The sequence below is a fragment of the Paramormyrops kingsleyae genome, chromosome 9 (genome assembly GCF_048594095.1).
Source record: "Paramormyrops kingsleyae isolate MSU_618 chromosome 9, PKINGS_0.4, whole genome shotgun sequence".
Lineage (NCBI taxonomy): Eukaryota > Metazoa > Chordata > Actinopteri > Osteoglossiformes > Mormyridae > Paramormyrops > Paramormyrops kingsleyae.
In genome coordinates this window covers 9,694,975-9,716,868 of record NC_132805.1, presented here as the reverse complement: position 1 = coordinate 9,716,868, position 21,894 = coordinate 9,694,975, and the positions used below count along the sequence as shown (strand labels likewise).

The window sequence follows — 21,894 nt, the reverse complement described above, 5'->3', positions numbered from 1 at the left end:
TGGTTGGCAAGTTGAGAGGAATAACAGCGTCACATGTCCCGGAACCAAAAAGCATTCAACTTATGTGTCACACGAAGGTCAAGGTGTCAATATCTATTATGCTGGACTTTACCATATTTACAAAATGCGTCGTTCTAAATAAAATACTGTCGTATTGCTTTACGTGAATGACAAGGTATGCAATATAAGATATATGTACTGTTTTATCATTTTTTGGCTATTCGAAAAGTCTTATTTTTATTATTTTATTGTCCTCTTCTTGTTTAATGCATTTCTAATTTTTGTCCAGACAGAGACTATTATTTCAAAAAGGAACCCTGGCGATTCCCGCGAGCATATCCCAGCAGAATCTGGCATTTAAACACAGATGTGCTAACAACGTCCCGCCTCGTAGTTGCCTTACAGTGCTGTGAACGGCGTCCCTTGCCTTATTTGTCTTATGTACCTTTTTAAGATCACTGCCCCCCCCCCTTTCTCCACACACACACACACACACCGTACTGCACTACACTGCACTTTACACTGATAATAATAATCGGACATTGTTGCTGCTAATTGCACATTGCACATTTTATTCTATTTGTACATATTTTATTTTCTATTTCTATTTTTTATTCTTAACTCTCTTTATATTCTATATTTTATATTTATATTCTATTATTATTACAGTTTATATTTTATATCTTTACATTTTATCTTACTACATTTCATTCTTTACTTCTATTTTATTTCATTATTTTTTTGTTATTATTACTATTTCTTGTATTGTATGTAATTCGTAATAGGTCGGGCACTGCAAATACACTTCAATTCATGTCGTACTATGTATGATTGTGTATGTGGCCAATAAAAATTTGAATTTTAATTTGAACAGTTTGTTTTTTGGCTAGGAACCTCAGCATGATCGGCTGCTTACGATTCCCAATATTTTTTCCTGAAGCTCCACCCCCGTCGCAGTGTTACGCTTGTACTCTGTCCAGGTTCTGAGGGATGAGGTACTTTGACCGGCTCCAAATGAGCTGCTGCGTTGCCGTACATACACAGATTAGCAGGTTTTTCTTGTTTTCGGTGATTTCCACAGGCCATGGAGATGCTTGACACGGCCGTGCTTCCCTTCTGGCCAAGGCGCGTCTGGCACCTGGCGTGCGTCTTTTGCTTAGTTGCCATCGCGTTCAAGCTGGCAAAGCTGCTAGTGAAGAGAAGAGAATTCGTGCGGGTGCTTCAGCCTTTCCCGGGACCACCTAAACACTGGCTTTACGGCCACGTCCATGAGGTACATATATCATATTACGCTCCGGTAACCCGTTGCATACTCAATCTGCGCCACGCATAGGAGAGCAGATTATCTATCATATTTTATTCTCATGGTTTATCGAACCATATTAAGTGTATGTTGGCAGAGGAAAGGTGATCTCAAAAACATCATCCGTACCTGATGCGACAGAGTTAATGGGTTTGTTGTCGTGTTGCATGATTGTCAACCATAAATGATACATTCATAGGCAATGTGATCGCAGTTGGACTCACTATAAATCATTCGTGTTATGTAATTCCGATGAAAATGTTTATATACTTATATTCAGTGTGACGATTTGGTGCATCTTTGATACAGATCACTTTAATTATAATGCTGTTTTTGTAGGCCCTGTATAGCGTTTTATTACCTTATTGTATTTTGAATTGTAAAATAGTAATGCAAGATCAACTTAACTTACCGGAATTATTCTACTGCTGTGTCTCATCGGGCAGTTTCCCCAGGACGGGACAGATTTATTCAAGAATATAAAATGGGGAGAGAAGTATCCTCTGGCTTTTCCCTTGTGGTTCGGGCCTTTCCTAGCCTTTCTGAATATCCACCACCCGGAATACGTGAAGACCATCCTGGCATCCACAGGTGTGGCTTCTATTCATATGAAGTACAACACGCTTCCATTTCGACAAGAAGATATTTATTAAAGTGTCATTTCTTTCTATCCCCAGAGCCGAAAGACGACATGGTATACAAATTCCTTATTCCATGGATAGGTATGATACGCTCATTTAATTTGCAGTAAAATATCTAATTATGCACGTAATTGTGCAATACATTACAATACCTTAATACATTTTTAAAAGTACTTTAATTAGGCGAACCTATAGTTCATTGTCTCCCGCTAATGAGGACAATGACAAAAACAGCTGACTGTATACATTTCAGAGCCATTTGCTGTTGTTTTGAGTTTCACCAAGTCAACAGGCTGGGGTGGTAGACTAGCAACTAGTACTGCAGTTCAGTGGAATTGCAGGTATGCCCTTGACATGTTGATCTGGTGGCACCTCCAACCCCCGCAGCCATATTAGCAGTCTGTAATATATTTGATTGACATAAACCAGCCCCCGGCCATCAAAAGAACCCCTATTGTACATACATTTACAACATTTGGCAGACACCCTTAGCCAGAGCGACTTACAGAAGTGCTTAGAAGCACTACAGTGACTACATTCTGATACTGGTTCAAAAGAACCTGGTTAAGAATACTATCACTCTAAGAAGCTCTGCTGGCAAGTAATACATTTTTTAATGAGTATAATCCTGTAATCCAAGTACTTTTGAAAGAGGCAGGTTTTTAGTCGTCATTTGAAGGCACCCAATGACTCAGCTGTTTGGACATCTAAGGGAAGTTCATTCAACACATAGGTGCCAAAACAGAGAAGAGTAGATGCATGTCTTCTTTGCAGGATGAGAGATGATGGGACCAGTTGACTGGTGGGGGAGGATCGGAGAGAGTGTGGTGTAGTGGCGGGGTGAGAAGTTCCTTTAGGTAGTAGGGTGGGTGTTGGTCCGTTTTTGGCTTTGTAGGCGAGCATCAGTGTTCTCAATCTGATGCGGGCAGCTACAGGAAGCCAGTGCAAGGGGACCGTAACAATGGTGAGGTGTAGGAGAACTTCGGAAGATTTAAAACGAATTCATCATGCATGCATTCATGGCTGCATAGTGCTTGATCTCAGGCAGGTAATAACTGCTCAGGGCAGTAGTACAGGGTACCATGCTTAAATCGGACATGACACCGACTCACCCGTCCTCCATCTGCTTTGCAGGGAATGGTCTGCTTGTGTCACAAGGTCAGAAATGGTTCCGCCACAGAAGACTGCTCACCCCTGGCTTCCATTATGACATCCTGAAGCATTATGTTACACTCATGGCTGAATCTGCAAGAGCCATGCTGGTGTGTCCATGCGCCAGAAATTGCGTCCCATTTCCTCAGATTCTGAAAGGCTTGTAAAATGTCGGCCATCTTTATTGTACTGTAGTAATTTTGTAAAGTGGGTGCCACATAAGGACTTTATAGCAAGCCATATTAATGATTATTTTGCATACAATATTTACATAACTATATTTATACTTTCTAGTACTTATGGGTATGTCATGTATAACCACAAAATAAGTCTGCAGTCCTCAGCATTTATAAATGCTCATGTATTGCCCTGAACTGTTATACTCACTGATCAAAGAAACAAGAGCATCTGGAATTAAAACAAAGCTTCAGATCACTAAAAGCATATCTAGGGCTATAGAGTTGAATTTTCCCTTTTCCTTTTGAATCTTTTTCTGCAAGAGCCGTACAATTCACATCCCATCTCACATCTCGCTGGTGTTACAGTTGAGCTGGGTCACTTTCTTCTTCAGGACAAATGGGAGGTTTACGCCGACCAGGATGAGCCATTCGAGCTTTTCAATCACGTGAGTTTGATGACACTGGACAGCATAATGCAGTGCGCGTTCAGCTGCAGAAGCAATTGTCAGACCGAAAGGTAAGTCGGCACAAGTTCATTTTCTTTGTTTGCTTCCAAAGTTCAATCCCTCTTTATAACACCACCTGCCAGTGCAGTGCACCATGTCAACAAAGAGGTCAACATCAGGAAACCAAAGGTGGTTTCCATGGAAACCAGATCACACTCAAGTCCGATGTAAAATATACAGTCATTGACAAAAGTCTTGTCACATAAGGACATAGTAACTTAAAAAGGCATATAACTTTATTTCTAATCAATCAATTGTTATAATAAATGGATCAATTTAATGCCAAGGACTTTCACATTAATAACTGGGTACAAAATGAAACAGTCAAAAGGTGTCCTGATGTTCACAGCTTGTTAAAGTCCATAACACCTGTTTTTGCAAGGACAAAAGTCTTGTCATGTCTTTTAATGATTCAACCAATCACAGATTAGAGGTTCACCTGTGACAAATATTGTAATTAACATAATCCCAGGTGTGTATAAAAAGAACCCCAAGAACACCAGACCTTCACTTGAAGTGCAACCTGACTTCTGTCAACATGCCAAAGATTCAACCACAGACCAAGTCTGCTGAGGTGTCAGATGTCATTAATGTATCCAAACATCAAGTGGAGAGGATTAAAAAAAGATATGAAGAAACTGGTGATGTTCATGACAAGCCCAGGTCAGGCAGACCACGTAAGACAACTCTTCGAGAGGACCATTTGTTGCTTTGAAAGTCCAGGGCCAACCCTTTTTCAACTGCAGCAGAGCGACATCAGAACTGGTCACCAGAAACCGCTGTGTCTACAAGAACAGTTTCTCTAATTCTCGCACGCAGTGGTCTCCATGGCCGAATTAGTGCACAGAAACCAGCATTAATGAGAACACAACAAAAAAAGCGTGTTGAATTTGCCAAGGCCCACAGCTTGCAGCAAGGATGGACAGTGGCAAAGTGGCAGAAGGTTGATTTTTCTGAAGAATCATCCATTGAACTGCATACCAAATGCTGCAAATACTGCAGGAAACCTGTTGGAACCCGCATGGACCCAAGATTCACCCAGAAAACAGTCAAGTTTGGTGGAGGAAAAATCATGGTTTGGGGTTACATCCAGTATGGGGGTGTTCGAGAGATCTGTAGAGTGGATGGCAACATCAACAGCCTGAAGTATCAAGACATTCTTGCTGCCCATTACATTCCAAACCATAAGAGGGGGCAAATTCTACAGCAGGATGGCGCTCCTTGTCATTCTTCAGCCTCCACATTGAAGTTCCTGAAACTGACGAGGATCAAGGTGCTCCAGGATTGGCCAGCCCAGTCACCAGACATGAACATTATTGAGCATGTCTGGGGTAGGATGAAGGAGGAGGCTTGGAAGATGAAACCAAAGAATCTAGACCAACTCTGGGAGTCCTGCAAGACTGCTTTCTTTGCCATTCCAGATGACTTCATCAACAAGTTATTTCAGTCATTGCCAAGACGTATGGCAATACATTATTTTTGTCCAGGCAAAAGTTGACCTTTCTGTCCTAATTACATGACAAAACTCAATGAATGATGAAAAACTTTATTTTGGTATAATAAGCATAATCTAGAGGGCTTTGCCTTTCTTATAAGCCATTTCTGATACCAACTGATTAACTACAGGTCAAGTTATTATTTGTTGTTCCTACAACTTGGTTAAGTGACAAGACTTTTGTCAGGCACTGTACAGCCTAGAAGGTTTAGTACCAACTCATTACGATGCCTCAGCTGATGTGTGCCTTCATAGATGGATAGAACCATCAGAATGCTAACTGGATCTCTAGCTTGATTTACTGTTTTATGGCACTTTTTTCCTTTTCCTTCCCCTCTAGTGGCACCAACTCCTACATTCAGGCCGTCTACGAGCTGAGTTACCTTATAAACCTCCGGTTTCGCACCTTTCCTTACCACAGTGACATAATCTTCTACCTCAGCCCACATGGTTACAGATTCCGGAAGGCCTGCAAGATAGCACATGAGCACACAGGTCAGTAGCAGGTAAATGCTCCATAAAACTGTAAGCCTACTAACGTGTGACCTTGTAGACTGTCAATTTCAAGTCAAGGGTAAGGAGCCCTGGGTTTTAAAGATAAACACGTGACATGTGAGTGGTTTCCTTGTTGTTTTCACTTCAGAGGAGGTTATTAAACAAAGGAAGGAGGCTCTGAAGAATGAAAGGGAACTTGGAGCAGAACAGAAGAAGAGAAACCTGGACTTTCTTGATATCTTGCTGTGTGCAAAAGTACGTTTCCAATGTCGCCTGATTCCAGCTGTAGATTTACTGTAGGTTATATAAACAATGATGTTGCTGTTTATTTTGGAGAGAAACTACAAAAACATACACAGCAAGATGTCAGGAATTCTTCTTTTATGATGATCACAAGTACCAGTTTACCAACCAGTTCACTGACCATTTTTTCCCTATGTAACAAATTAAAGAATTAATCATAAACAACTAGTATTTAATATGTGGGGGAAAAACAGCCTGGCTGTTCTAGATGTAAAATTGTTAAGATGCCAGTACTGCTTCTACAGCATAGCCATCTCTTGCAGGACGAGGACCAGCAGGGGCTGTCAGACGAAGACATCCGCGCCGAGGTGGACACGTTCATGTTCGAGGGACACGACACGACAGCCAGCGGGATCTCCTGGATATTCTATGCCCTGGCCGGCCACCCCGAGCACCAGGAAAAGTGTCGGGCTGAGGTCATGGACGTCTTTAAAGAGAAGGACACCATGGAATGGTAGGATTTCCTGATGACCAAAATCGCATCCATAATATTCTTCAGCTTTTAATATCGTAGAACGGGGGTAGGCGACCCTGAACCCAAAATATTTCACTGATATCCTTTAATTCTCATTTTATTTCAGTGTAGGAATACAATAAACTCATTTGTATCAGTATTTTTTCTATAAAAAATAGTTTGTTTGAGTAAAATGCAAGTGTCTTGCAGCCCTTTCATGTATCAAGGGATTTGCATGTTTTTTCTGATCATTTTTCAAAAGATGCAAACATTGACTGTGTTTTTTAAATTAGGGATGATCTGAGCAAAATCCCATACACCACCATGTGTATAAAGGAGTGTCTCCGGCTCTATCCGCCGGTCCCTGGGACATCGCGGAAGCTGACGAAGCCCATGACTTTCTTCGACGGGCGGACGTTACCAGAAGGCATGGTCATAGCTAAACTTAGCTATTTCATTGTTACATTTCAGTTCATACTTGTATGCATTTAGATGAAAACAAATCATGGATAATTCACACCAGAGAAAACAGAAGTTCAGTGGACCACTGTCACAGACAATCCCTGACCTCTGTCAGAGGCAGCAAGTTATACATTAACTTCTTTTAGTATCGCACCACAGAATGAGAATATATATATATATATATATATATATATATATATATATATATATATATATATATATATATATATATATATATATATATATATATATATATTTTTTTTTTTTTTAAAAAGGGAACTCATGTCATCTGCACAGAAAAGAAAAATGGAGAAATGTAAGGGGAGTGAATCATTCAAGCAGTTGCTATCCTAGGAGGGATAAAGTATTCTATGAATGGCATCATAGTCCAGCTTGGAAAATAGGGCCGAAGTCATGGTACTCACTGGATCAGCACCAAAAATAACCAGACCACCTGTAAACTCATGCACTGAAAGGAAAACATCTTATGCCGATGAGTAGGAAGCGCATCTGTACCTGTTTTTGACACCCAACCCTCTCGCATGCACTGGCAGGTTTCCTCGTCGGAATCAGTGTTTTCGGCCTTCACCGGAACCACATGGTTTGGGAAAACCCCCACGTAGGTATCACGAGTGTGCAGCAGTACTATAACCTCACACAAACTCAAGATGCAGTGACACATTACAGACTATGCTTGTGCGTAAGAGTTGCATTGCAGCCTTCCCCAAGAATCAACGGTTACCTGTTTCACATTAGCATGATACTCATTAATACTCATTAAGGGCCGGTGTGTAATGTAGCGGACATGCACTCAGCCTTAAAGTACTCCTTTCCAATAAGTGTCATCTAAGAATATAAAAAGTACTATTGAAATGGGAACACTCATGTGAACAAGCAGCTCTTATGCCTTTAAGATGAGACCCTCTATCTCTGCAGGAGTTCAACCCCCTGAGATTCCTCCCGGAAAACTGCGCCAAGCGCTCTCCCCACGCCTTCGTGCCCTTCTCTGCGGGCCCGAGGTTAGTACCCACCCTCCCTCATGTGAGCTGGCTCCCAGGAAGACAATGCACTCGGGCTTAGCACCTTGTGAGTCATCTGTTTTCATTTGTCTCTCTAACTCCTACTTTCCACAGGAACTGCATTGGGCAGAACTTTGCCATGAACGAGATGAAGGTGGCTGTTGCCCTGACTCTGAAACGGTACAGACTGGAGAGGGACCCCAGCTTTGTTCCTAAGATGATCCCGTGGTTGGTGCTCCGCTCCCTCAACGGCATCCAACTAAAGATCAAGCGTGTGACGCCCGACCCCTGAGTCCCTGCCCCTGCACCCTATAAAGACAGACATTCCCGCTCGACATGGTGCCTTTTACAATTACGTTAATTATTCCAGACAGTATTAGTGTCGATGTCGTGGTGTTAGTGGTTATACTGAAATCAGGAAGATTTCAATCTTAATCCGGATTTTTTCCATAGCAAATTGAAGAGATGCACTCTTGTCAAATCATCCTGGAAAATAAGCTATTGTGTTACCAAGCCAACAGTTTGCCAGACCCTCCCCCCTAAATTCGTACATGATCAAGGACGCTGATTAAATGTGGCTAAGGACTGCTCGAGGACACCTTCAACTATGACATCAGGCTAAAGGTTAAACATACTAAAACTAAAAATAAATCACACTTCCAATGTGATGCTTCTACAGTGATACTCTACAGAACTTCTTTCGGAAAACAAGTTAGGTATTCTACATGTTAATGTGCCGGAGGGTACATGAATACTGGGGTTCTGCGTTTTAATTATTTTATTGAGCTTCTGTTGAGACAGGAAGACACTAGCCCTGCTCCAGACTGATTCAGCTACAGTCGGTCAGTCAAGAGCCGCTGATCGCACCTTGAGTACACCCCGCCAACTTTCAGTTAGTCCGTCATCGGGTCTTCTACATGCCGTTGTCACTGTGTTTGTCCAGTCTTTAAACACTGCTCTTCTCTAACCGTTAGCTGCTGGAGACGTCGCTGTCAGTGCAGTGATAGTGTCCAAGGTGCAATGAGAAAGCCAGTGTCACATTTCTGGGAAGACCAGTTCTGTTTTTACTCAGGCTACAACTTAAGTTTCCTCATTTCTATTTAAGCTTTTAAGGGTAAAATTCACGCTTGTTCAATAATATATTACATTCATTCAAGAGGCCAGGTTGGAAAAATCCCTACAGGAATAATATCATTAGGATGGGGGAGTTGGATTATTTTTTATAAGAACAGGGTCACCAACACTGAATGGCAATGGCTGGACTTTGCACTTCCCATTAAGGGTTCAGCTCAGTAAAGATCATCAACTGTTCTTATCATGTTGACGCGTGGTGCAACCCAACCACAGGAGACCATAATCTCCTAAGGCCTGATTCATTCTCATTTCTTTTCAAACTATTTTCCATTCTCAGTAAGCAGAAGTAATTTTTTTTCTGGAACAGCAGCCATGCAACATACTAAGAATCAACTACAGATTAAAACAAGCGCCTGTTTCATAAAACGGTGTTTTCCAACATCTTTAAATTTAGAATGTGTGTGAAACGCTACATTTGTCTGACTACGGGCAGAAAAAAGGACCGAGCCGGAAATGTGCAGCCACTGAGGAACAGAGCCGATCATCATGCAGCTTGGAGACCGTGGGCCGGAGCAGGTGTGAGCAGAAGACGGCTGCAAGGTCACCGGCTGTCATGCACAGCGATCACAGACCACCTCAAAGCGGGGCAGACTACCCAGCGCAACTGAGGCTTCCAGGAATATGCAAATTAACTTGCCGAACTGAGCTTCCAGAAAGATGCTTTCACATGGTAAGGGAGACATAGAAAAAAAACTGGCCGGCGTTTAATGTAGAGAGGAGGGCAGCTCACAGGCTCCAAAGTTTGAACTGTTAAAAGATTCCTCTAACAAATTTACAGAACTGTACAAAGCAGAGAGAAATGTATTCACAGTTGGAGGAAAAAAAATACTACAAATAAAAGTCATAAAAGTAGGAGTTCCCTCTGGAAACCCTCAGACACCAAACTAAACAAACCTTGGTTTCCTAGACGGCTGAGCTTAGGAAATTCTCTGCATTGGCTGGGGTTTATGGAGAGCCACAGGGCTACAGCTTTGGGACAGGCTGACAGGTGCAGGCTCACGTTAGCGTGTAGCAGTGAGACACAAACTTGCCCCCTACAGGAAGACAGTATCATCCAACAGCTGTCAACGGTCATCCCTGGGGAGCTGAAGTGTATGTAGCCCACTAGTGGATTGGTGCCACTGCAACTCAGGATATTCACCATGCTAGCTAGTCAAATAATAAAAGGGTCAAAAATCCACAGTGGGAGGCGTTACCATGAGCTGCCAATCACTGTTTTCAGCCAATGAAAAGGCAGCATTCACTGACAGGTGGGCAATGTGCAGTGCACCCTCGTCCAGGATTACCAAGCTCCCTTACAGGCAAAGCAGTAAGGAATCAGCAAGAGCAAATCGCTGCTAATAATTAACCATAGAGTTTACTGGTAGGGGCCTGTCTGAAGTTGTGTTCTAAAACCGCACAGATCATAACACCATGAATGAAAAAATGGCAGCGACTCAGAGCCAAGCACAGTGCAGAGGTGTTGGGTTCGAGGCTCTATGCTACTAGTTTAAACCCAGCCCTGGCAGCCACCTGGTACATAAGCCAGCACACGGACACATATCCACATAGCTGCATGGCATCCGTGTCACCTGGTCCCTCCCAGGCCATCAGCTGTGACTGCTGTCCCCCTTCATTCACTTTTCCGCCCCCTGCCCCCCCGGGAGGTTCCCGCAGCATGTGAGATACAGATAGCTGAGCCGGCCTATTTTTTTTCCATAGAGGTCCTGTAAGGACTCACTTTTTTGTATCAATTGTAGAGTAACAGCGATGACAGACTCGCCAAAGTAGAGCCAGCTGCACGCTCTAAGGTCGGTGCCATTTAGGAGCCCGAGAGTCATGACTCCTGAGCACACTGGGACACCCTGAACACGCAGAGTCAACATGTTACCATCTGATTCGCCAGTAACGCATCACATGACCAGAGAGGATGGGGCAGAGCAGAATGCTGATGGTCCTGACTCTTTAAATGTTAAAAAAAAAAAAAAAAAGTAAGAAAAAAACAAAGCAGGGGGCAGGGAATATGGAGATGACAAGGAAATGTCCCAGCCAGTGGTGACTGCTTTGCCACGAGGCCTCTGTCCATTCAACCCCAGCACAGTACGGATATCAGTCCCAGTACCAAATGGTCCAAGGCGGGGCTATATAAGCAAGGAAGGGGTGGGCTTCTTCCCAGGCCACGCCTCCTTGGCATACTTCTTCTTGCGGGGCTCATTGACAGCCTCGGGGGCATAAGGGCCGGGGGCAGGCCTGATGGTGAGGGTGACAGGTGGCTGTGCAGTGGTGGGGGACAGGTCAACCTCGGGAGCTGGGTTGGGGAAGGGCAGCGGCAGCCCTCCCATGATGGCGGCGCCGCACGGGGCCCCTGCCGGGTGGACGTTCGCCTCGTGGCTGGCGGGCGGCAGGTCCCCGTACAGGCTGCCGCTGAAGGGGAAGGTGTGCACGCGGCGAGAGGTCCCGTCCTCCACACCAAGGCCCATGTGACCATCCTGCTTCTTCTTCTGTAAAGAAAAAGCCAAAAGGGGTGGAATGAGGAGTCACATAACAATAAGACGTACAGTTTCGTTCTTGCCATGAACAACATCCAGGCATCAAACAAGTCCACCATGGAAATGAAGCTATTTATCAGCCAGCTAAAGAAGTTTGGTTATATATCAGCTATCGACTCAAGTCGATGTTTCGGTTTGGCCAACCAGCATGAGTTTATTCACAAAACGGAATAAAGAGCGCATGTGCGATTGTAATACCGACATTGCATAGTATACACATGCAGCTGTCAGGTCAGCGGCAGTCAGCTAGCTTTTTTATTCCGAGTCATGTCATCGAGATAAAGCAAGCAATTTCTAGGCACTGCTTTGCGCCTGTTGACAGAACTAACAGCAATACTACTAGCTTCTTTGTCAGATTTTGTTGGTATATGTTCTATCTGGCTAAAGTTTATTTTAGGTAATTTTTCAAACCTTTTATTTTATAAATATCGCAATGAGATTTTTTCCCCCAATATTGTTCAGCCCTACTATATATACATGTGTGCACTCACTTTTAACCTAAATGTGTAATTCATTGAAACCAGTATCTCATGTCCACAATGAGAAGATCACCTTGATTGGAACCACCGCCGTCTGAACCATGTTCCGGAAGCGTCCCACAGTGGGGTCCACATCCTCTGCATCAACGGAAATGACACCAAAACCATCATGCACCTAGCCCAGGAACAGCTTCACAGCATCAATCATAGATTGTATTAAATAAAGCATTTGATCGGACACCACAGTGGACCAATCAGCATGTGTCTGCTTACCTGGGTTAATAACCTCATCCTCCTCGCTGAATGAGACCCGGGAGCTTCTCCTCTTACGCTTGGGCCTCTGGATGTCCAAGTTTCCCTCCTCGATGGTCAGGGTGGAGATGCGCTTGTTGTGGGCTGTGTTGAATTCAGTCAGGTTCTGTCATTGGTAGTTAAGAGGCAGAGACACCCAATGAGATTCACAGGCTCACAGAGAAAAACAAATTCAAAGAACTGTCTCGATGTCTGGGTTGCTACAGACTATTTTAAAATTCCAAACTGTAGTGGAGGGGGTAACGTGGCAACAGAAACAGTTATCATGGGGATCGGGGTTGACAACAGTGAGTAGATAATTGGTGCACCCCCCCTTGAAAGTGCCACCCTCGCCACTTGCCCATCTTGGCCTTGCCAGGATCCATCACTGGCTGCACCGAGACTGCAATGCTTGTGCCCGACATGCGGATAACAACCGACCCATGTTCAAAATGTCAAAAACTTGACACATACTTTGTATTTTACCTTACGTTGACATTTGGGACATTTAGCTAACCAGTTAAAACACTGGGACTGGCAAGACAAGCAGGTGAAACAGTGTTACATCAATATTTCTTCCTGGAGATTAATCGAGTGCATATTCCACAGACAAACCCCCACTGCTTGGTTTGGGACATCGCTCTTCAGTGTGCACATTCTGGTGCTGACAAGTACACATTGGCGATTTCCATCAAAACATTAATAGATTTTTTTAATACATAGTAGGCTAAATTGCTGAAATAGTCTGGAAACACCAAAATATTTCTATACCTTCTCCATGCTTATCCAGACTTGGAAAACCTCAAAATGAAATTCCATACTTTACCATACCGCATAGGAATCCATGGGATGTTAAAGCCTTGGATCATACTTCTGAACTTCCTTATTAAACAGGCACATATAGCTACTATAGTGAAGTAAAATACTTCCACATAAACCTTTATCTTGCAAGCAAATTCAGATCAGGAAGCATTTCGTAAACTACTGGGGAACAGCCAATATTCAAGCCCCAATATTAATATTTGCATTCAGGGAGGCTGTACCACATGATTACTTTCTGCCTATCCACTGTCTAGTAGTGATGGCCAATTGAACCATTTGCTGTATTTTCAGACACCACTAGATGTACACCTTTCTGCAGCCTGTGGGATGGGGAGAGGAGAGGCGTGGGCGGAGCGAGATGTCACTCAGTTACCATATATTGGTGCAATAACGTTAACAGTACCGCAGGTGGATCAGGGGTAGAGTAGGTAAAGTAGTAACGTTAATGTATATATTTCCTAATCTAGTGTCAGTGAATTACGAAACCGAACGTTAATGTGTTTCTTTACCGATGTGTTCTGCTTAAAAAGCCTTAAAGGCATGCACAGTGTTTGTCGACATTCTGTTACTTAGACTAACAAAAACTAAGATCCCGCCATTTTTACATCTTGTATCCTTATATGGTAACATCGCTCCGCCCACATCTCACTCCACCCCTTTCCACAGGCTGCAGCGAGGACCCTCTCGAAAGAAGGAAACCAAGAGCACCATCTAATGGGGTCCAAAAATATAGAAAATGGTTCATGAAGCTTAATGCATCAGGATGCTTCCTGTTAACATCATAATGAGTCGGCAGGAAGGTCAGGCAGTGTAAGTAGCCAAAGGTTGCACTTATGAGCAAGCAGACAGCAGTATAGGCAGAACTGAGATTATCAGGAAGAGGTAGTAGAGGTTGCAGAAAAAGGATTAGGGATGGGGTGGACACACCTCCAGCTCCGTCTCCTCCTCTGGCAGTCCGAGGAGCCCTTTGAGATCCTCATCCTCCCCGGTCTTACTGTCCCCGGTGCCTGAGCCAGGCTGCGTCTGTGGTTTCTCCCGGATGGTGTAAACCCGCGTAGATGCACCGAATGACACCGTAGAGTCGATGGGGACCTGCTGCGGCTTGTGAGGCTCCAGACGGATGTGCCCCAGAAATGTGCCATGGGCTGGGGTGCACAGGGGGAGAGAATGTGGGGGGGGGGGAGGGGCAACTTTTAATTCCCACATGCAGGAACTCAACAAGCTGTGATGGTGATTTGCCAAGCACTGGTCTGAGAAATGCCTTGGTGCACTCACTGCTGTTGAGGTCAATAAGGAAGACTCTCTTGAGGTGCTTGTGGTACACCAGGGCGGCATGGACGCGCGAGCAGGACTGGTGGTCGATGGTGAAGTCGCAGATGTCCGGGTTACGCCCAAACAGGTAGTACTTCTTTTCGTCAATGATCAGCTTCTACAAAAACGCAGAGCAGGGCACAGCACATCATTTTACAAATCCAAGTAACACTGTGTTCAGGATTTCCTCCTATTCACTGAGGAACCCAAATGCTTGGTACAGAGAAAACACTACACTGTGCCCCTGAGTTATAACACAGAGTGTGTCTTGGCACTCTGAGCTTAAATCTCGGGACTGATTTTAGTTTGGCACCTCTGTGGACCTGGGAGCCACAAGGTTTCAGCCCACAGTGCACGCCTGGCACTGGGCCGAGGACAGCCAGGTTAGTATCTGGTGCGCTGGAATCCAGGCAACACAAGCTGCCAGAGAACAGACTAACAGCAAGTGAGATGCAAGCCATTTACACATGAAAGACCAGTATGAATCCAGTCTACATTTCTCATTGCACATACTAATGAAGCAAATGGGAGGGAAAACCAATTTTCTTAAAAAGTGTACAGAACGGTCATCTTTATCACAGAGGTTCTCAGTTCTGTTCCTAGCCCCCCGCCCGCCAGAATGTTTTCATTCCAACCCTACCTTAATCAGGCTCATATAGTCCTTAATTGGTTAATGATGAACATGGCAGTTTGAAAGGAGTGTGGTTTGGAAAGAGAGCATTCTGGCGGGGTCCCAGGAACAGGACTGAGAACTACTGCTTTATCAGAATCAGTTATGTCTTCTCCATGTGTTCCACTGGAAACTATTTTCAATTACTGTCCATTAGTTATTGGAAAGTGGCCTGTACACACTGCTAATTTGGTGGAAAAGCAGGTCAGGTCCCCATACAGGTCCAACTGCATCCCAAAAATGTTTAGGGTCCCTGTCACTCAAGGGGCCTTGGAATGGCCCCGACCCTGCCCCCCAAACTACAATACTGGAAGGAGCATCATTTGCTAAAAGGATCGTGAACAAGAATCTGTTCTTGTAATAAGCCAAATACGATAGATCAGCTAGACATTTGCTATTCCGCATAATCCTTACCTCCACCAGCTTGTCCCCTTTCACCACGTCCAAATGGAGCCCTGGGGGAGGTTTTCCAGCCCTGGAAACAAAACCATCCACCACACCCCAATAAGCCCTACATCACTCAAAATAGGAAAGCACAAAAGACGCCGGTAAATCGACTGGACGACAAAAACATAAGAATCACCACATATGCATTTTGCATAAATCTTGTAAATCGTAATTAATACGATTTGCAGCCATTGGAGCCGGGAAACTGATTTAAGAATCACTGAATTTAGAGACAAATAGCTTCTAAAAACAATCAGTAAAAAGTTAAACAACTAATTAGTCACTCAACTAGCCATCTAACAACCACAAGTTATAATCAGATTATTAAACAGATTATTCTACATTTTCTCATCTTTGCTAATCAATGAGTGCCAAGTCCCACATTCATTGGTAGCAATCTGCACGAAGAAAACTAAAATACAAAACAAGGATTATTTTCAAAACCACAAAATGAAACCTCGACCACATATAAATGAATACCATTAGTTATATTAAAATAGCTGACTAACCTAGCTAGGTAAAGAGCTCGTTGGAAGACTAGCTACCTATTATTCAACATAAGACCTTTTTTAAACGACATGGCCAACTGCTGTGCATTTAGCTACATGCTTCTGCTTTAAAAAAAACACGCTCCCCTGACAGAATCTGCATTTTCATAAGCTTTACCATGTCGGACAATCAAACTGAGGTAAGTTTGCGATGGAATTCGCCGCCATCTTGCCTCATTCTCATTTCGCTCCTGCCGCGGAATGATGGGAAATCTGTAACTTCCGGTCACCTTCTTGCGCTTTGACTCTTGGGAAATGTAGTTTTAAGCTTTAAGCCCGAATGTAAATTAATAGGTGGCATGTTACAAACGTTATTACATTGACGAAAGGTAACTAAATAATTAATCAAATCAACAGTTTAAACAGAAGTAGTTCAATGAAAATGGATCTGTAGATTATATATCATTCAGAGGATGATTGAGGTTTGCAGGTTGAGGGATTTGCATGCATTAACGATCTGCAGAACTTTGTCATCTAGAACTTGAGCTCCTGCTGGGCCTCCCTTGTCAAACGGGTCTTTTGGAAAAGGCCAGACAAACAACTATACAACAAAGATCCCCAGTGAAAGGTACTAAGGAGAAGCAGAGTACTTTGCCTGGAGTAGGGTTAACGGGACCCAGCCCTGAATCCAGGCCTATGGTTGGTGTTCACTGGTGAGTGCCTGGTGGCTAGGGTACCCACATAACCCTGCCAGTATCAGCCATCTTGTGGGCTCACCGCCTGTAGTATGAGAGGTCATGGGTCATGTTCGGTGCCATTTGGTTGACAAACATGAGCAGGATGGATCCAGATTAGACTGTAGCAACAGATAATGGGGCATGAAACATCACCTGTCTAGTGGAGAAGGAGATCAGGCTAGTGCAGGAGATATAGTGACCGACTAGATATAGTTAGCCTTATCTCCATGCTTTGAAGCTGGATCTCTTGAGTCTCTTCCACTTGGTAGTTCCCAACAGTGAATGACCTCCGCTGGAAGTAGGGATACTCATAGATCCCGGACTGTGGGCTATGCACCTGAAGTTGTCCCTTTGGCATGTGCAATCTGAAAATTGAACAAAATCGAAGAAAACATTTTCTTACAGTTTATAGGTTGAATGACGTTTCCTCAAAACAGTGTGAAACATTGTGCAATAGACTTTGAGGTACATTTTCTATCGTTTGATAGGTGTGTCACAGGTGTTACCCAATCAGCAATGATGTATACAAACCGTTCCTAATTATAAAGGCAGTGGCCACAACGAATCCTATGCCATATTCACAACTCTTATGTAACAGAACGGGGTGTTCAACACTCAACTGTTTAATTTGTATAGTTAAGTAAACATTTTGTCGGGGCTGACCACAGTACTGATAGACAAGAGGGTTTTCTCTAAGCAACTCTATGCAGATGAGAGCTGCAACCAGAAGGCAGTCAGTGACTGTACAGTAGTTTGGTTTGGAGAAGCTAAGGAGGGATGCTGGTGATCCCAAAGACATTATGGCAAACCATTCAAAGCCCTGGTAGGGGGCTGCAGAATCTTGTTCGACTGGGGGTGTGGAAGTGCTGAACTGCTCTGGGGATATTGTTGAGCAGCACAAAAAACACTGTGAGTAACTTTTTAACCTGTTGGATATATTCTCTTACCAGGTGGGTCAGAGTCTGATGCAGAATATGGATTATTCACCAAATACCAGGTGTACAAGAATTTATTTTGGTTCAGGTGTCAATATGATATCGGTCCATTAAAAAGCTATGGTTAGCACTGTGACCTCACACCTCTGGGACTTGGGTTTGAGTCTCCAGCATGGTTCCATGTACGTGGAGTTTGCATGTTCTCCCCGTGTCAGAATCAGAATCAGAATCCTTTTTATTAGCCAAGCAGCTTTCCATACAAAGAATTTGCCTTGGTGGTGCTTTTAGAAGACATTACAAAAAACATACAACAATTAGCAAAGGTATGTACAGAAAAGTAATAAACACTAGATTGGCAATTGGGTAATGTGATAATTATATGGTAATTAATTTTAACAGTAGCAGTAATGATGATAATTAAACATGTAATTATCTATGTGTATCTATGTACATAGTAATAATTGTAGTATAAATATAAAACTATATGAATATAAACTCTATATATGATATAATAAATTAGTGCAATTATTAAGTAGCAGCCAAGTCAACTCTGTGCGATGTGTGATGTATATAGAGTTAGTAGTATGTGTGCATAATGTGCAAGAGTGCAGAATCGTCATGGGGTTTCCTCTGGGTATTACGGTCTCCTCCAGTCTAAAAACATGCTGAGGCTAAATGGTGTTATCAAATTGCCTATAGGTGTGTGAGTGTGCCCTGCGATGGATTGGCGCCCCATCTTGGGCGGTTTCCTGCCTTGCACCCATAACCTCCAGGATAGGCTCCAGACCCCCCCGCGACCCTCAACAGGATTAGTGGTTGCAGAAGACGAATGGATAGTCTATAGGGTTTGCAAACTATCCCAATACTTTTGATTCAGCTAATTTTAGGTTTATAATGGAATAATGTAAATTTCCTGTAATATTTCTTGTGTGACAGTCTGAGAGCGTGAGTGTCACGCCAGATGTATGACAGTTGGCAACCCTGTATGCAATGCAACAAGTTAAAGTGACTAGACTAGAGTAGTGGACAGTAATGATAATACCTGTATTTGTATAGCACTTTTCAAGCCAAACGACACAAAGTGCTTCACATCATAACAGGCAGAATTAACAAAGGAACAAAGTAATAAAAAGCAATGAAATAAAATAAATAAAATAAATGACAGGGAAAATCTGGAAAAGGTGGGAAGGTTCTAATTCCAAAGGATTATGGTTTTGGATAAACAGTAGTTGTGTACATTGCAATGTGTGTGATGAAGCGTGTGTGCAGCAGTTTAAAGCACTGCGATGTCAGAAGGATCTGACCCTGCAGCTGAAGTTGCAGTGGTGGCCCAAGGCTGCTGCAGTAGATGTTCTTTTCGGAGATGCATGTGATTCTGTGTGATAGTCAAACCTAGGATGCATGCCACATATATAACTGTAAGACTTGTGTCTGTGTACTAGGCACAGATTCAAAGCCATTTAGAGTAGATCTTCAATTCTGGCAAGGATGCATCCTTTTTCCACTCTTGTTTGTGATTTCCCTGGACAAGATATCAAGACACTGCTATAGCTGTAAGGGAGTTTGTTATGGGGAGTTAGAGATGGTATCTTTACTATTTATGGATGATGTCATACTTTTGGCCTCAAATGACCAGGACCTCCAGGATACAGATAAGCAATCTGATGCTGGGTATAAAGTGGGGGACATGAGAATCAGTACTTCCTAATCCAAGACCATGGTTCAGGGTGACAAAGCAATAAGACAAGGATTTTAACTATACCAAGCAAAACAAGAATGTATACAAGCATGCTATGAAAGGGAAACCACATTAAATTCTTCCTGGAAATGTCGAGAGGTGAGAAAGCAGCAAACTGAAAGCTCAACGTGTGAACATCTGTGGTTCTGCTAGGTTAGACACTGATAATAGTGTGCATCTGTTTAGACAAATTTATCCACAAGACCATGGCTAGAGTGCGTTACAACAAAGTAGTGCATTAAGCGACTGATGTTCTAAATATTTATTGTACATACATTTTGTAATATGTGCTAGTTAGTTTGCCACTGCATGACAGCCCTTGTGAAAAATAGTGTACTAATTAACAGTGTACTTTGATCACTAGAAGTGTAATAAAAATGCATTCTCTTTACACATATAATATACTGACATTATACTTCTGTGTACAAACTATGTCTGTAATAAAATACACTTTAGTACATTTTTTAGGGATATAACACACTTAATAGACTTTGCTGAAAGTGTAATTTTTGTGCTAAGTGTGTTTTTTAAGTAAATACTTTAGTACACTTTACTTTAGTTATTTTTTCACAAGGGAGATAATGCTTCCATTAATGTTACAAGCAGCTGCTGAATTATATCCAAGTCTTGCTATTAATCACTATTAAGGGTGTTATAGGTAATCAAAGACAGAACATCTTTCTCATGCCCAGATACACAACAGGCTGTATTTAGTGGCAAACGACATGCACGGTCCTGAAAATATTACTATTAGCCTATAGATTATTAATTATTGTTAAGTTGCCTGAAAATTGGTGGCAGGCCTCTTCTGCCTCGTCCAAAACCACGACAAAGGCGAAGTTACAATCTGTCTATATTGGCGCGGAGCTAGACAGCTAGCTAGCAAATAATCAACCTCCAATCAAAAAGCAAGGTGCGACATTTCTTGATTTTTACTTACAAATCAATTTCTTTGTAAAATTGAAAACACAAATGATGTACGTCAAATAGAAAACCAGCAAGCTACCACTCGGGAGATATAAGAAGCAGTGATAATCACCAAGTGGCTGGCTTGCTAAGGTAACTCAATTGTTACTAAACATGTTAAATAAATATGCACAGAATGTCTCCCATATCCCTCACTGCAATTACCTGCTTGTGTGAAGAAATGCATAAATGTAAACTTAACATAAATAATATAACAAAGTGAGACAGTATATACAGTAAGTACTAAAGTAAGTAGAACTGCTTAATACTAGTATGTAATAATATAAAATGCAAGTGAAAAAAAATGTGAGAGGGAGTTAATGAACTTCCAGGTGTTGGGGTTCATTATGCCAGTCTGTGGGAGGGGGAGGAGGGGTTATGTCTGTAGGAAGAAGATGTATTTTACTCTTCTGGTTTTGTTTCTGATTGTTCTGTATGCCTTTCCAGAGGGTAATGTAGAGGTGATGTCCAGGGTGGGTAGGATCCTTTAAAAGACAGCTGGCTTTCTTTTGAAGTCGGCCGGTGTAAGTGTCTCTGAGTGAGGGTAGTGTAATGCTGAAGACACGCTCTGCCACCCTCACCACCTATTGCAGGTCCTTCCTGTTCTCTTCCTTGCAGCTCGTGAACCGTACCATGCGGCAATAGGTCAGGAAGCTCTCTATTGTGGACTGGTAGAAGTTGGTCCGCAGGTGATGAGGGAGATGAGCGTGTCCTAACTTCCTTAGGAAGTAAAGCCTCTGTTGGGTTTTCCCCACCTGACGGGAGATGTGTGTGGTCCATGTGAGGTCAGCTGAGATGTGCACACCAAGAAGCTTAAAGCTCTCTACCCTCTCTACCCCCTCCCTTTGTATGCAAAGGGCAGAGAGCTCGGTGTGCTGAGGTCCTCTATCATTTCGTTTGTTTTTGTAGTGTTTAGGTCCAGGTTATTGTAACAGCACCATTCTGCCAGACGCTGAACCTCCTCCCTATTGTCTGATATTTGTCCTACTATGGTGTATAGCGGGGCTCTTGAAATCTGGACCTCATTTCCAAATCCAGGCCTTGTTTTCAGTTCTCCGAGGTAGGTAGTTTGATGATAACTGATTCTGATTGGTCAGAGGCTTCATACCTGGCTCACAGGTAAAGGAAGACTGGAAAACCAGCAGTGCTAGGACCTCGAGGACTGTGATTTGAATAACCCTGGTGTATAGCACATGATGTCATCAGGAAATTTAACTATAGTGTTGCTAGCCTGAATGGGGAAGCAGTCATAGGTGAAGAGGGAGTAGGGGGGTGACCTGAGGACACAGCCCTGTGGTGTACAGTGTTCCAGATGAGAGTGGATGATGTGACATCTCCC

At 43.0% G+C, this 21,894-nt stretch overlaps 2 protein-coding genes and 1 non-coding gene across 6 annotated transcripts; 1 reads left to right on the top strand and 2 right to left on the bottom strand.

The window, feature by feature from the left end:
* The first annotated feature begins 907 nt into the window (after positions 1-907).
* cyp4t8 (cytochrome P450, family 4, subfamily T, polypeptide 8) lies at positions 908-8,687 on the top strand. Of its 2 annotated transcripts, none has more exons than XM_072716273.1 (12): positions 908-1,273; positions 1,750-1,894; positions 1,981-2,025; positions 3,079-3,206; positions 3,668-3,792; positions 5,698-5,771; positions 5,920-6,026; positions 6,338-6,528; positions 6,822-6,955; positions 7,545-7,609; positions 7,927-8,009; positions 8,124-8,687. In XM_072716273.1, exons 1-12 carry the CDS (start codon positions 1,085-1,087, stop codon positions 8,299-8,301), a joined length of 1,464 nt encoding a protein of 487 aa, XP_072572374.1. In that variant the 5' UTR covers positions 908-1,084; the 3' UTR covers positions 8,302-8,687. The 2 variants fall into 2 exon arrangements, with proteins under 2 accessions (XP_072572374.1, XP_072572373.1); XM_072716272.1 differs by having other exon boundaries at positions 918-1,273; positions 5,617-5,771.
* A 1,127-nt stretch (positions 8,688-9,814) lies between these two features.
* LOC111848855 (nuclear inhibitor of protein phosphatase 1) lies at positions 9,815-16,450 on the bottom strand. Of its 3 annotated transcripts, none has more exons than XM_023821190.2 (7): positions 16,413-16,450; positions 15,659-15,719; positions 14,539-14,692; positions 14,191-14,408; positions 12,424-12,568; positions 12,224-12,288; positions 9,815-11,623 (listed from the first exon to the last, which is right to left on the bottom strand). In XM_023821190.2, the coding sequence occupies exons 1-7, from the start codon at positions 16,421-16,423 to the stop codon at positions 11,264-11,266; spliced, it is 1,014 nt and encodes a 337-aa protein (XP_023676958.1). In that variant the 5' UTR covers positions 16,424-16,450; the 3' UTR covers positions 9,815-11,263. The 3 variants fall into 3 exon arrangements, with proteins under 3 accessions (XP_023676958.1, XP_023676957.1, XP_023676956.1); XM_023821189.2 differs by having other exon boundaries at positions 16,358-16,445; XM_023821188.2 differs by having other exon boundaries at positions 15,659-15,755; positions 16,358-16,431.
* On the bottom strand, positions 14,809-14,974 carry LOC111848902 (small Cajal body-specific RNA 1). Its single transcript, XR_002839415.1, has one exon.
* Positions 16,451-21,894: the final 5,444 nt, after the last annotated feature.

Coding starts and splice junctions, on each gene's coding strand:
- cyp4t8 (XM_072716272.1), top strand. CDS start 1,085: ATGGAGATGCTTGACACGGCCGTGCTTCCCTTCTGGCCAAGGCGCGTC. Junction 1,274..1,749: donor TTTACGGCCACGTCCATGAG/GTACATATATCA, acceptor CTCATCGGGCAG/TTTCCCCAGGACGGGACAGA. Junction 6,027..6,337: donor ATATCTTGCTGTGTGCAAAA/GTACGTTTCCAA, acceptor CATCTCTTGCAG/GACGAGGACCAGCAGGGGCT.
- LOC111848855 (XM_023821188.2), bottom strand. CDS start 16,407: ATGGCGGCGAATTCCATCGCAAACTTACCTCAGTTTGATTGTCCGACA. Junction 15,756..16,357: donor CAGTTTGATTGTCCGACATG/GTAAAGCTTATG, acceptor TGAGTGATGTAG/GGCTTATTGGGGTGTGGTGG. Junction 14,693..15,658: donor AAGGGGACAAGCTGGTGGAG/GTAAGGATTATG, acceptor GCGTTTTTGTAG/AAGCTGATCATTGACGAAAA.